The sequence below is a fragment of the Trachinotus anak genome, unplaced genomic scaffold (genome assembly GCF_046630095.1).
Source record: "Trachinotus anak isolate AG129_WGS33_773 ecotype Australia unplaced genomic scaffold, CSIRO_AGI_Tana_v1 ptg000026l, whole genome shotgun sequence".
Classification (NCBI taxonomy): domain Eukaryota; kingdom Metazoa; phylum Chordata; class Actinopteri; order Carangiformes; family Carangidae; genus Trachinotus; species Trachinotus anak.
In genome coordinates this window covers 6,824,376-6,839,422 of record NW_027273877.1, presented here as the reverse complement: position 1 = coordinate 6,839,422, position 15,047 = coordinate 6,824,376, and the positions used below count along the sequence as shown (strand labels likewise).

General features: G+C 40.1%; 1 protein-coding gene across 2 annotated transcripts in view; it reads right to left on the bottom strand.

Annotated features, from left to right (window-relative positions):
• Nucleotides 1-6,156: 6,156 nt before the first annotated feature.
• Nucleotides 6,157-15,047, bottom strand: part of LOC139609770 (E3 ubiquitin-protein ligase Midline-1-like) — a 54,963-nt gene continuing 46,072 nt past the window's right edge. For both annotated transcript variants that reach the window (XM_071464735.1, XM_071464734.1), the window contains exons 5-10: nt 14,546-14,694; nt 13,629-13,756; nt 12,351-12,494; nt 9,128-9,289; nt 8,651-8,858; nt 6,157-8,556 (exon numbers count right to left, since the gene is read on the bottom strand). In XM_071464735.1, coding sequence (XP_071320836.1) covers nt 8,208-8,556; nt 8,651-8,858; nt 9,128-9,289; nt 12,351-12,494; nt 13,629-13,756; nt 14,546-14,694 — 1,140 coding nt within the window. In that variant the 3' untranslated portion in view covers nt 6,157-8,207. The remainder of the gene's footprint in view (nt 8,557-8,650; nt 8,859-9,127; nt 9,290-12,350; nt 12,495-13,628; nt 13,757-14,545; nt 14,695-15,047) is intronic.

The window sequence follows — 15,047 nt, the reverse complement described above, 5'->3', positions numbered from 1 at the left end:
GTACGACAACACAAACACATACACACAAGGAGTACACATTTGTTTGTTCCTCCACCTTCCTGGGTCAAAGACCGTCACTAGTGCTTTCCTTACAAAAATGAAAAGCGATGTGTTGCTGATACAAGCAACACTCCCTTGAATTTTAAAAACAGAGATGAAACACACTGGGTCCTTAGACGACCTGAGTTGAGCACTGCCCCACTGCCACTCCTTTAGAAAAATGTCCGACTCTTAGTTTGGACTTAGTCAAGGGAGAAATGAGCAGAAGTGGCTCAAACACCTAGCTAACACCCTGCCCGTTTCTGCTACCCTTTAATTCATGCCTTTATCGTTTCTCGTCGCTTGGTTGCTCCCCTCTCTTGTCTCCCTTATATATTTTTTTCCAATTACTTGAGTGCACAAAGGCCCTCGCCCTTTTGGAGTGCAATAAATTATCGTCTCTTAATTAGGCAGCGAGGCAGTAAAAGCATGTCTGTCCAAGTTTGTTTCAACCTGACTGAAGATTTTATGATTGAGAGGTGCAAACTAATTGGATTCTTGACTGGCTGTCTGGATAAAATTGTAAGACTATCAAAGAGGGATTGAGTGAGTGATTGAGAAGGTGGGAGATAATGCATGGTGTGAGTGAGTTTTAAGAAGAGAGACCCAGAAAAGGGAGAAGTGCTGAGCAAGATGGGTTGTCACAAAAGAAAGAGGATGAAGGGGAGTGGGAAGCAAGAAAGAAACCAAGAAATTCAGTCAAAATAAGGTGTAATATCTTCTATTCAAAATCAGATTCACACAGATTGAGTTTCTATTGTTTTTAATGATACATTTAATAGTTAGAGGGCTGGGAGTTAAACTTTCTACTTCCTAGCAAAAGTTTCTAAAACCCCTATCATTAGTAAAGTCATCGTTCCTTCCTTTGGCCTTAATTGTACCCCAGGCCTTGTCTGATCAATAGACTAAATTGTTCATCACAAAAGCCTTTTGTGCCTTGTGAGGTGCCACAGATTAGAATTCAGAGCTGGAGAGCATACATAACAAGTCTCTGATTAAGATCAAATGCAATAAAGAAGAAATGAGGGGGCTCATTTCCAAATATCAAAACATTCAAAATAGACTTTGGCAAACAGGGGTGCATTTAAGAGTTATTTGGGGGGCAGCAAGACCTAAGTGCAGTCCTGACAAGATGCTTTCAGGAGATGGTGAGCTTGGTAATGAGATCAAACTTTAGTGAGTGGGGAGTAAGCCACAGAGTTGGCACTGTTACTATTAAGTCACAGGGTTCTTGCTTGAAGTTGAAAGACATTTGTTGTTATAAGAATTGCATTAATTGGTAACAAGGCTTAGTGGTGAAAGCCTGGATGAACAGGCAACAATGGAGTATGTGCTAGCAAATCCCCCAGCAGCTGTCCTGCAATTAGCACAGACTGTAGAGAGGCTAATTGCAGGCTAAAGAAGTGGACTACCCTCTTTTTAGCTTTCTAACCTCGACATCTTGAGAATAAAGCCAGGCAATGAGCTCTGGGCTTTCTTGGAGGATTTTCCAGAGGTCAGCGGTAGGTAGGCCTGGCCAGACAGCCCCTGCGGCTACTCCGCCTCCTCACAGGTGGGGCCCAGCTAGCGGCCAGAAACCTCGCAGCATCCTCCCAGACGTACTTAAGCCAAGTGAAGAGAGCCATTCTAGACCCTGACCAAACCCTGAGGCACCAGTGTGAACGCCAACAACCTGGCCGTCACGGACATCAGCCAAGTTCTTGCTGGCAGCAAACTCCTCAGCTCTGGTGGTTTTCAAGAAGCTTGACCAGAAGGTGGAACAGTTTGGCAGCAGTGTATCAAAGGACACGGTTGACTGCCCTCAGCAGTAAATCTCTGCTGGGCGGCAGACACAAGACCATATCACCTTCCATTCACTGTCAGAGACAATCACAGCCCCATGCAGCTGCCCACACCTCGCTACACGTCGCTGCCAATGATTGACCCGAAACCTGTTAGCCACAATAGCTAATAACTTTCCCATAATAATGGTAATTTTACCATCACACTTGCAATTATTTTGTCAGAGTGGGTGTGAGTTTTACTAAATAGAGGCTATTTAGTATGTAGTGTTTAATAATACTATGATAGTCAAATGATCCCCTCAGAATAAATGGTACAAACCATAGAGGTGGAGGTGGTGTGGGTTCAGTAGAGTGGTTTTCTTGTTGACAGTGGGCTTTAGTCTGAATGTAGCTTCATGTAGCTTGGAAACAATGATAAAAATTAAAGAGTGGGTTAGACCTTAGCGTGATGGAGTACTTCACTTTTCTGAGTCATTGCTATAGCTATGATTCAAAAGCATATTTGCATTTTGTACTTACACATTCTGTGTTTTGAGAATTTAACATACAATAAGGGAGTGATTCCAAAGATCTCCAAGTGGTGAAATGTATTAAATATAAAAAGAAAAAACATGTTTAGTATCTCATAACAATGTGATCTCTGGGGTCCCCCTGGATATTTTCATGGAAATAAAACAGCTATAGGAATGTCATATTTTGTGCTGTCTTCTTCAGATTTGAGGCAGGTTTTTTGTTTACAGCCCCATAGTGTCCTTGACCTGTACAAGCAAAGCCACAGGTAGTTATTTAGACTGAAAAACTAATTTTTATTTTGGGCAGGGGGGGAATCTGACCCCAAAGAACTGCTGCTCTGTTTCTGTATCACCCAGAGTGTTTCTGACACTTTCACAACAAACTCATAGAGACCTCCTTCTGGCAAGACCTTATTTTTGCATGTAGTCAGTGTTGAGGTTAACACATACACACTCAGTCTGGCAACTGAATCCCCTTTCCGAATAAGGAGACTGAATTACTGATACTTGCGTTCAAGAACTACCCAAATTTTATTCATGGATTTTCTCATGTAATTGCTGGTTATGAAGAGGTGAGATATAATGTGATAAATGGAGAAAGCTAGACCAAAAGCCTCAACAGTTGATTACTGTCTATAATCCAATGATATTTCTGTAAAGGGCTCTTATGCCTATTTTCTTGAATCCTAACAGTGACATCTGCTGGATATTTAAAGGACTGATTTCCCTTTGTGTGAAGACAGTATAGAGAACACTGGCTTTTGCATAGCCACCCACAAATATGCATGCAGAGCTAGTAAAAAATGAACAACTAAAACATTTTTATTTACCTTAAAATCAGTTTTCTAATAATAAAATAACTAATCTCATACCACATAATGATAGTTGTCATTTATTTCTCAACCTATGGTTATGATGTTTTGAGAGCACACATGCAGTATTTTCTGTAAAACATAGGATTAAGACCCAGGAATACAACAGTCAGACTTGGCATCCTTGTTGTTACTGTTCTTCTGTACCAAATTCTGTCCCATTTTCCACATCTACTCCTGGGGGAGTTGCTATTATAGCTTCTCTGCTTGTGTCTCAAAATACTGCCGTTGCCTGTTTGTTTGAAATGGCAAATTGTCACCAGCAAGTAGCCACTGATACATGCCCCAGGTCACTTACCACACACACACACACACACACACACACACACACACACACACACACACACAAATACACTCACACACACAAATACACTCACACACATAAGGAGGGCTAGAGCCTATAGAGTACATCGACAGTTTCCCCAGGAGAAACAGAGGCTGTGTCTTTTGGAGTCTTGTCTCTCTCTGTGTGCTGTGGCTTAGCTGTAAAAATCCTCTGGGGACTGCAGAGCCTCAAGACTGTCCATATAAGTGCAGTTGCAGTGGTAGCGGCACAAACAGCAATACACTGAACCAACTCTGACTTGATGATCTGTACAAAAGTGGGACAGTGTTTGCCTAAAGCAGAGTGAAGTGGTCTTGTGAAGAGAGGTCAGTGGTTCAAATCCTAAGGTCCGTGGGGGAAAATTGAATGACTAACAGTTTCTGCTTCTTGCTAAAATATATTCAAGGTGCCTTTGAGGCAAAAAAAAGCTTTTTAAGCTGCCGGACTTTCACACCAGTTCTCTAGTGTGAATATGATGGTACATCACCATATGTGTTAAAAACAAAAAAACAAAAAAAAAAGCAAATCCTTCTCTTAATAAAGGTTAATACAATAGTTGGTCCTCAACCTTTGCGCTACATTTCAGCCGAGCTGCAAAATCCCAAGACACATTAAGTTACTGTATCGATTGTTTGAAATGTCACACAAAGTCTTGTATGAGAACACAAGAGGGTCAGTACTCACATTTAACTGCTGAACTTAGCTCAGATTGTATTAAGCTGGAGGAAAAGGTCAAAATTCATGGCCAGTAAATTTTATTTTTTAAAAGGTAAATGCAGACTTCTAAAAATCTCCAAAGCGTAGCTCCAGTGCAAGAAACTAAAACTGAATTAATTATTTAATATATTGTAGGGAACCAATATCACTTTGGAATATATGATATACAGAACGCTATCAGAGGCAGGATTTAAGCAGATAATTGCTCTCTATGGACAAACACATTTCAAGAAATGACAGTTTATGCAAAGAAGCACAGATGGCCTAATACTGTGACTCAAAATCTTTATACATTTTATATGCAATTGTGTCATGGATGTAACACTCTGGTTGCCATGACACTTCCTCCTAATTATATTCAGTCAGTAACCCAGATTGTTTCACTGCGTTTGGATTCCTACACACAATTTGCAAAATTGAATAAATGCCAATCATAAATGTATATTGTGTATTTCATAGACCAGCAGCACTAATGACTGTTATTAATGCATTAGACAACAACAGAGAGAAATGGACCATAACCATGCTATCTTCAACATATTCTCTGCGTTATAGGTTGAATTACAGACAAATAAGCACACACCTCTTGTTTGCAGATGACGACCTGTAAATTGACTTTGTGCCCTTTTTATTGTTTGCTCAGTGGAGCGCTGGGTACACTCATTTTTTGCCTGCTCACACCAGTGAACCGTGTGAACGACACACAGAAAGCTTCAGCTGATGCTACAGTAGCTGTTCAGTGTCAAAAACCCCCACTGAACCTTGGCGTTAAAGAACAATTGCTCCTGGAAAACCAGGAAGAGCCCCTGATGTCCGTGGGAAGTTCACATGATAAACTCAACAACTTCCTCTTCCACAAGAAACTCAAATGAACTCGACAAGTTGGCGTCTAAACTTGGAGTTTGACATTAGCATCTGCCTGGATGATTCATCAGGAGGAAAGGGAAGTACACACGCTGGTGAGAGTGTTGATGCCTTGTGAAACATCTGTTCCTTTGGAATTTGAAGTTCCTTGTAATGTGGTTATAAAATGAATGATCACATTATTCCCTTATTGTGTAGTCAAGATGATTAGTGCCCACTTTGCTAAATAAATCTAGCTAAATCTAGCCACTGCCAATCTATGCAGAAACATCTAAAGTGGTTTTGTAACCAATTTGGGCATCTGTCACTAAGTATCAGGTAAAAGAGTTGCTTAGAGCAGTGGTTTCCAATATAGAGGTCAGGACCTCCAATGGGGTTGCAAGATCAATCTCTGCTACATAAAATTATGCTTTGTTTATGAATTACTGGATAAGTTCACCTTCTTGACCCTCAAATGGTGGATGTGGATTTGGCTAAAATTCGGATGGGATTAATTAAGCGAAAAGATTCAGCAGGGTTTTTATGCTGAAAACAGATGCCTAACCCTAACCCAAACACTATGAGAGTCGTCATGGGCCAGAAAACCAAAACAAAGAGCTCAAAGACGCTAAGCTCCAATGAGCTGAAAGGAACTGTAAAGTCGGATAATAATTATCTGCGGGGGTTAATTACTGCAAGCAACAACTCTGACATACGACTTGTCAGGTTCTCTAATTGCTAATGTAAAAATTTTTGTTATAGCAGCTTTAATGCTTGACAGTCTGACCTGAAGTTGAGGCTTTTTAACTGGGAAAAAAACATATCCATGCTTATAGCAATAAGTGCATTACCTTCCTGAAGGGCACTCCTAACTTTACACAGACCAAAATGCCACGGTCTAAACTTATTGAATTTGGGACTGCTTCAGTTTCCTCCTTTGTTTGCACGTCACCCAGAAAAAGCGAAATGGTTCCTGGCATTTCACCCGGTCCCGCTTTATGAGAGCAGCTCTTGACATTCTCACACTGCTATATTACTTCACTGGAGAGAAAAGAAAATCATACTTTAATGCGAAAAGGAGCATTTATTTTTGACCTTTTCATAGACATATCTGAGACGACAGTGATGCAAGCACTCATATCCTGTTTTCCATAAAAACGTCCACAGAGACAAAACATATAACACCATGGTAAAGTTAAAATGGAAACATTAAATTAAGCACTATATATTTTTATCCAATACAATGAAACATACATTTCAATTTATTGCCAAGGAAACACAGAATTAAAGAATAAATTGTTATTTGTCCTCCATATTTTAAGCGTACTGGATATTGAAACAATGCAACATTGAGAAATACAGCCAAATCATTGTATTTACACTGAGGAGCTCCATTTTTGTCACTTTCAAACATTATTACATATCGAACAAAATAGGATGACTTTACGATGTAGAATTAGCAATTCGTGTTTTTTTTTGTTGTTGTAAAGATCTCGACCTTTGAGTGTCAGTGGCTGAAGATCATTTAGGCCTTTTTGTCAATTTGGAAATTCATCCAAGGACATCTCCATGTGTATTTCTGTGTTGTCTTAATAACTCAAAATAGTAACTTTTAATAATTTCAAACAATCTGCTGCATGAGGATTTGATGAAATAAGACCTCAGTGTGAAAACATAAAAAAAACATAGAACAGTGAAAATTTGTATGAGATAAAATGGGAAAACACTCTTTATGAAAAGCTATTTAATGGAGTATTGGCACACCAGAACAAATATCTCTTACTAAACAGCTTGTTTTAGAGAATAGTGGCAAAAATTACACCCGACTGTGCATTTTACCTCATAGCTCCAATCATAACCTTAGGCTACAACTGTAGCACAACTCATATATTACATAACACATAAAATCATAATGGCAGGACTTGTCTGGCAGCCAAAAAAAGGAAATTAACACAATCAGTCAAACAAAACACAACATTTTGCCAATATGAATGCATATTAATTGCACCAAAATGAATGAGATTTGAAGCAACAAAACCATGAATAAAGTATGAACAATGTGCAAAAACAAGGTCTACATTTAAAGGAATCCTTTGCTTTTAATATTAGCATCATGCTATTTCCTCTCTATGTCACTTTTAAAAAATAATTCAGCGTTTATTTAGAGTAAAATTTTATGCAAAGACAAGTGAACAGACAGCAATGGCTACTTTGGTTCCTTTTAATGAACAAGGGAAAGATAAGGGGGGAACGCCTATGAATTTACACAATATACACCTTCTGTTCTTTCAGCAACTGTGACTGATTTAAGTAGGGGTTGTATGTGTGTATGCACCTGTTTTTGTGCGTATGCATTGTGTGTACTTGTGTGAAAGGGATTTTAAAAGTGCTACATCTGATAAGATGGTGTTAGAAAAAAAAGTAACTGATTTGTGGCTTGTTTCCTAGTTCCCATGGTACAAATATGCCCATCGTAGCCCAAAGTGCCTTAGAGTAGGAATTTCTCATCCAACAAGGTCCATTTGTCCTGGTTCTGCAATGACTCCAGCTTATTGCTATCCATCTAGAATAGGTTTTCACTAATCTTTTAGAGTCAAATACAACATGAACCAGCATCATATTTGCTTTTAGAAATCATAAGAAACAATTGGAAACCACTTATGAGAAGCTTGATGAGGTAACACCTCAGGAATCTGCTCTTTGTCTTCATTAAAGCTGCACTAGTTAACAAATAGTAGCAAGTGTTTTAAATATTAAGGTTGAGAAAGTGATGCCATTAGCTTACTCACCTGCCCATTTTTACCAAAATAGTTGGTCTGTAGTGGTATGTACCAAAGAAAACCAAATGGTGATTTCAGCTTTTTTGGACAAAGTGCTTGCTGACTGCTGGTAAGGAGACAGTTTATACTTCACTCACTGTTTTGTAACTGCATCTGGGTGTGCAAACGTCCACATAAGCAGAATGTAATTTGGGCAAATGCTGCAGTGAATTTAAGAAGATGGGACACTTTTCTGGTCTCTGTGCAAGCATGAGTATTTTCACAAATCTTGCCCAGTGCAGCTTTAAGATAATGAGGCCAGTTTATGCTGATTTATTCGTGCCTGTCTGTAGCTTTCAGTTGTGGGGTTCCAGTCCCTCTAGATGGTCAGGGATGGGTAGACCAGTAAGAACCGTCAGACACTTATTCCACACATTAAACACAGGACACACGGGCTGGATGAAGGAGACATGGAATGTGTGCAGGTGCTGGGAGCCCACGGCGTCGTAGAAGGTCAGGTATCCGGCGTCGTAGTCCAACAGGATCCCGACACGTCGCAGGTGGGGCGAGGGCTCGATGGCCAGCTCCTTGCTGTTGTGGCGAACTACCCAGGAGTTGTTGCAGCGGCAGAGCACCCAGGAGGCCGAGTTCTTGCCGATCCACTCATGCTTGGGGGCTGATTTGTAGGCTATACCCACAGCGTACCTGAGGAGGAGCAGATGTTATCCAGTTGTCCACAAGTGAAAACCGCAAACTTTGAACCTTTAATTAAACAGACTCCCTGAGTTATGACTCTTACCATGTGCTCCCTCCAATCAGAGCCTCCCAATAGTGTCGCCCACTGTCAATAAAGACATTTCCCACCACGCCATAGCTGCTCTGGCTGGAGAACCGATCCTGGCTGTGGCCTTTCTTGGACGTGGTTTCGTCCCGCTCCACCGTTAGGTTATCGTGGGACACCTTCAGCTTCTTGTGAGCAGATTTGGGGTCCAGCTTGAATGGCTGGCCTGGGAGAGGAGAAGGAAGAAAATGAAATATTGATTTTGAAGTGGCAGTGCACAGAGAATGATAACCAGCAACATTCCTTGCAGAAAAGCTAATTTATTTTCAGTTAATTAAATTTCATATGTACCGACAGAAGTATTTCAAGCACACCAAGTAGAGCAAGTGACATATGGCACCCAATAATCTCCCTCTGAATTAATGTTTACTTGTGAATTTTCCTGTAAAGGTCAAACCTATATGGAGTGTTCAGTTTCAGTCGTCAGTCACTTACTGTTGGTCTTCAAAGTTCCCGGTTCACTGCTCCTGCTTCCCGCTTGGTTAATGGCCTTGACAACAAAGATATACTTGGTGCCGCTCTGCAGGCCATGCACTGTGTAGTGGTTCTGCTTGATGTTAGGAACAATCATCCAGCTCTCCAATGAGTTACAGAGACCTGTTAGGAGAGGGAAAGGTGTAGTACAGTGAGTTCCTTCAGCTAGATGACTTTTGAAATTGAGTTGTTTTAAGTTCCTAAAAAGTATGCATTTTAGCAGTTAAACTAGATACTATGTGCTGTTTTCAAGGGAGAAGAAAAATATATCTGTTAAAAAAAACATTTAATTTTCACAGCAGGCACCTTCAACACAAGAAAACAACACCCAAGCAGGAGAAAAACTATTTACTTTAAAGTTTCCTGGAGAGAAGTGATGTACAGCTGTGTGAGAAGACAGTGTACTAAATGGCTGGTTGTGTGCAAGCCTGTGGCAGTGGGTACAGGTGAGAGAGTGTGAAAAGGCACATGAGGAAAGCATTCACACCTAGCTGGCTTCATAGCTACACCGTGCTCTCTCTGCTGTGCTTGTCAGTGGTGTGTGTGGGTATGTGTATGTACATTCTCCTTCCATGTCATGGCTTTGTTGGCCTGAGGAATTTACACAGGAAGTTAGCGACATAGTGCTGCTCTTTGTTGGCCACCCAGAAGTGAAAACCAGTCAAACATTCTTCCATAATGAGCACCTTCAGCATGTTACAATGTCACATAAAGATGTTGTGTTCACACCAAACTACCTTCTCCTGACCACCTGCGACCTTGACCAAAAAACAACCAAAAAATGTACTTAAATACAAATTACAAAAATAAAAAATAATAAAAATTATTTTATTATATATATATATATATATATATATATATATATATTACATAATTTATTATGTAAGCATTTCCCCCTTGTATTCTGGGAAGGTGATCAAAAGGCTAAGTAGCATCAATATTTTTTAGATATTAGGTTGGGAGGGGGTAAAGCATCAGCCTTAAAAGGGTGTTGGCCATTGTGTCAACTTGAAAAATTTTAAACATAACTGCAGTTACGATTTGAACACATTCAAATCCACTACTGTAAGTATCTATTTTTGTCCCACCCAACCCTAACAATGACCAAATGTAGATCAGGGACAATCAGGGATAATCCTGTTGGCACACTCTCAGACTTAAAGTAAATACATTCATGACTATTAAACACGTTGCAGCTTTTTTTGATCAAGCTTGTAGCTCCAGGCATATCAAACTGAAATGGCAGATAAAGTGAGTTAGTCTCTATCATCTTGACACACATTTCCCTCAGGAAATCCAATCCAATGGGCTGCACAGAACAATTACACACAGGAGTTAAGGATGTTGTTTTTGTGCTGTTACTACATTAACATTACAAGACTATTTCCTTTCTTGCATAGTGATTCGTCTGAATTGGGCCCTGGGGGAATTTTCTGTCACGTGATTTAAACGCCAACAGCAACACCTCTGACATTATTGGATGTGAAAACAGGAGGAGAGAAAAATCACACCATCTTGGTGCAAAGAGGGAGGCAGGGATGTGAAAGTAAGAGGGGAAATAAAGAGGGAAATACAGTGTCACATTAGTTTAATAGGATTAGCTGTCGGCTCTAAATATGCTTTAAACTGTAAAGTAATGAAAAGGCAAAGACAAAGGAGTGACCTTAAGTAAGAAATACAAGAAGGGAGGAATCTCTTAGCAGACTGAGTTGAAAAAGGAGGAAGAATAGTAAGTAGAAAAGGAAGGAGAGAAAAGGAAGGAAGGCAGAGGACTTTTGCTGTGAGGTGGATCCATTTGAGTCTATAAAAAGAATAGATGAAAGACAGAAGACGCAGTTTGATTGAAAGGGAGCAGGGGAGCTCGTCTTTAGATGCCCTGACCCCATTTTCTTCCTTGTAGTTGTTGCACACTTGAGTGCGCTCGTGATTTTTTGGGTCTTGTGTGTATGTGATGAAGTGTATGTGGATGTCAGCATACAGTATGTCTGCTGCTGTTAAACAAGATATTGTGTCACCAAGTGTGTGTCTGGGATGTTGATTCATTCTCGGCTGTCATCTCACCTGATACAACATCTCACTCCTTCAGCGCCACTTAAACCTAAACGTCTTGCATGTGTAGACACTGAAATATCTCTGTTTATCCACTGAAGTCTCATCGGCTGAGTGCTCACAGTGTGAATTCTTTGCTGCACTATTGTCAAATCTTACTCTCCTTTCATTCTTCACAAGCTGCAGTCATTTGATGTGCGACAACATCTGAGAGTGATAGTAGCATAAAGGCTAGAGGGTTCACTTCAGGAGATTCCACTTCCACTTCACTGCTATCTCGGCTTTTAGAAAAGCACTTCAACTCCCTGCTGCCATAGGGGAGCTAGAGGCCACCAGCGAAGCAGCGTGATTGCATAGAGCAGATCTTAGGTCTTTAAATAGTCTGTAAATATTTTTAAAGAATGTACATCCACATAACAAATGCATTGGGAATGTTTACATACAGGATGTGGAACAATAGCCAAGGCCATAGCTAAGATTTAACAAATACTAAAATCAGGAGTCTATAACTGTTGCTATAGGCTAGACTTATAGGCCTATGTAGTGCTGATGATGAGAACTTTATATTAACAGATCTGGCCACTTGTGCTTATTAGCTTACTGTGAACTCAGTGAGTCATGCTATGGGCTACAGCTTTAGCCTACATCTGTTTAAATCTTGGCTAACAGGCATCATGTGCAGACAACTGTCACTGATTACTTTGATACGAAAGAAAACTTAAAAACTTGATGATTCTCAGGCAAGTTCTGGGTTTCGAAGGAGTGCTTTTTTTCCCTTTGACTTCTAAGCAGATTTATGATTATTATATACATCACATCAGAGATAATAATATCCTGTAAAAGTACAGGTCCACTAAATCTAAACATATGTGTGTAATTCCTTTGTGTTCCGATTTCACTGAGGCCTTCAGTCATCTCTAAATAAAATACCCACCATTTTTAAGTTTTTAACTGTAAATTAATAAATTACCCCCAGGATGGTAAAACCCATGAATTCCCAGAAAAAAATATGACCCCAGTTTCCTTTACTGAAACTAAACCCTGAAGATGGCCATTTGATCTTATTTAGAGTAGGTTGGACTAAATTGGACTGCATTCTCTAGTTTTTATTTTATTGTTAGCCACATATACTTACTGGCAATGTTAGACTGTCCAGTGAAGATGGCATACTGGAGCTCATAGGACACCACTGTGAATTCATCATCAGACGTCCAGTGGACAGTGATGGTGTCGTAGGAGGCCGTGCACAACTCTTCCCTTATGCACGGAGCACTTGGAGCTGTGTGTGTGGGGGAAAAAAATTATATCATTCAACAATATCTCTGGCTCCAATGTTATGTTCTGTTTGCAAAGTACATGAGTAATATTCTGTCATGATAACACACTCAAAGGTTGTCAGTTTAATAACAAACAGAAGCCCCAATTAATCTTGCATGCATTCATTGGGTTGAATTTATGACTGTAAAGGCTTCATTACACAGAGGAGTGAAGATGTTCTTTCCAGTAGAGTGGTAGGTTGAGCAATAAAAGCAATGCAAAGGGGAAATAATAAAAGAATCAGATAAAAAGCAGCTCAGATTAACACAGGGGAAGAGTAAATTTCCTTTTAGTGGATACAAATGTGACCTGCTACATAACCAGAGATCCCAAATTGGCGCTCTTACACTCATGTACTGATTCATGGGTAAACTATATTATGCTATACCTTTTGCTCTATGGAAAAATAAATGAAATAAAACCCTTTTGTATTCAAGCCGTGAAGCCTCTAGTAGAAAGAAAGGACTGAGGTAAAGAAACAAAGATACAAAGGCACAGCTTAAATTGATTTTAAAGCCACTTCCTCTCTCTTTCTGTGTCACTCTCTCCTTCTCCCGAGCCTTCTGTCATGAGTGGATGCACATAGTGCAGTGATTCAGACTGATTCACTTAGTGAAAAGGCCCTCCAGCAAAGCCCTCATGCATCGCAGAGAATAAATTCGAGCCAGCCATTTTCACAGACCTTCAAATCCACTACGCATGATGCCTTGTTTTTTGGCCCCAACTCGCTCATAATTCATAGGGTGACATTTTGATTGGTCCTCACAAATGGAACATCAGAAATTAATGTTGAAAACTAATTTTGGAGTTAACAGGCTAAAGGCCTGTTCCTTCAAATGCAGTGCCTTGCAGCAGCAGAGACTTCAAAAGAGGTAAAAGAAAAAAATAGCAAAATCACAATTTGAAGCTGAAAATCACAATTACTCCAGACCCAGCAAAAAAGGACATTTGGTTTGTGATTTTAACCTTGAAGAAAGTAAACATCAAGTGACTGTGGTGCACCTTCATTGACCCTGGTTCAATGAATGAACAGCTTTTAGCTGAATCAATAAAAGTCAGTCAGAATTTAAAGATGGGTGTAAACATGTGCGTTTACCAGTGAGGTAATCCAGATTCTCCAGCAGCTTCTTCTCTCTGTTGAAGTCCAGGGCGAAGGTGTCGAAGGTGTCCGTAAGGTGTATCTCAGGAATAAGCACTTGGGTTGATGCGGTTGCCATGGAAACCCTAAATCATTACCAATCAAAGTTGAACTCATTTTCTGTCCTCCATTTCTGCACTACAAGTGATTTAGATTAAAAGAACTACCAATCAAAATGGAGTTGCCAGTTCAAAGGGATACTTTTTAAGCAATTCCACAAGTAGGTGTATCGTTCTTTTTGAGGGATGGATAGGCTGCAAATGTACTCTAAAAGTATAAGTATGAGTAATGTCCATATCAGCAGCGTAAGTGTTTGTTATTATCTTTAAAAGTAGAACTGAGGAGCATAAATGAGTGTTTAGAAGTTTCACTGCAAGATGTGGAAGCAAGGAATTAAGCATGCGCACCAGATCAGATTAGCTGATGGGGTACCACAGATAATACATTAGTAACAAACTGCTCAGTAACTGCTAAATTAAGAAATACTGAGCTCCAAATCTGAATAAAATCAGCCCCCTAATTAGTGAAGCCCTGCAGATTAGATTCTCGTTTAAACTCTTGTTTTATTTGAAGAACTAAAGGATAATGGTTTTCTTTTATATCACTCTTTCTCCAGAGGATGCACATATTGGACACCAGGTTTTGTTCTCAATTGCCAAATCAATTAGTCAGACAGCTTAAGTGAGTGGAATGAGACTGGGCTAAATAAAAGATGAAAATCCCTCTCTGCTTGTCTTTGCTGTTGGGAAAGTCAAGGACACAAAGTTCTCAGAATGTCTCTCAACGTGTGCAGTTTAACCTCTTCCTTGACTCAGACATTATGTAGCCAAGCTGAATAGCTCCAGCATGTGTGGTCAGTGTGTGGGCTGTCTGACCTCTCGTTGATGCTCTTGGCGGTCTGCAGGAAGCGAGCATGATCGGTTTCTTTCAGCGTCTGATCGGCCTGCGTGATGAGGGCCGAGGACCTCTCGATGCACTGCTTGCAGTTGGAGATCTGTTGGGCGAGCTTCCGAAGCCTTTGTGCCTGAGGAGAATGGCAAATGCAAAGAGAGGTCTGAGAGCAGTGTTGCTAGGATGGAGCAAATAATCAAATCAAGAGTGCATGAAAATGTCCTCATCCAGGTTAAGGTGTTGCGAATCATTAGGTATGAGAACATAATCAAAGCCGACGACAGGAAATGACCCAAAAACATGGGGTTTTATGGGTACAAGGAGATGGATGTTAACATTTCGAAGTCACTCATGCACGAAAAGGTCAAATCAAGAGTTGACTGATGCAGGCAGTCATCAATTTTTTCATGTTTTCTTAATTGGTATTAACGTCACAGAAGATAAATTGTACCAAAGGGCATGAACACATCCATCATGCTTAGCTAA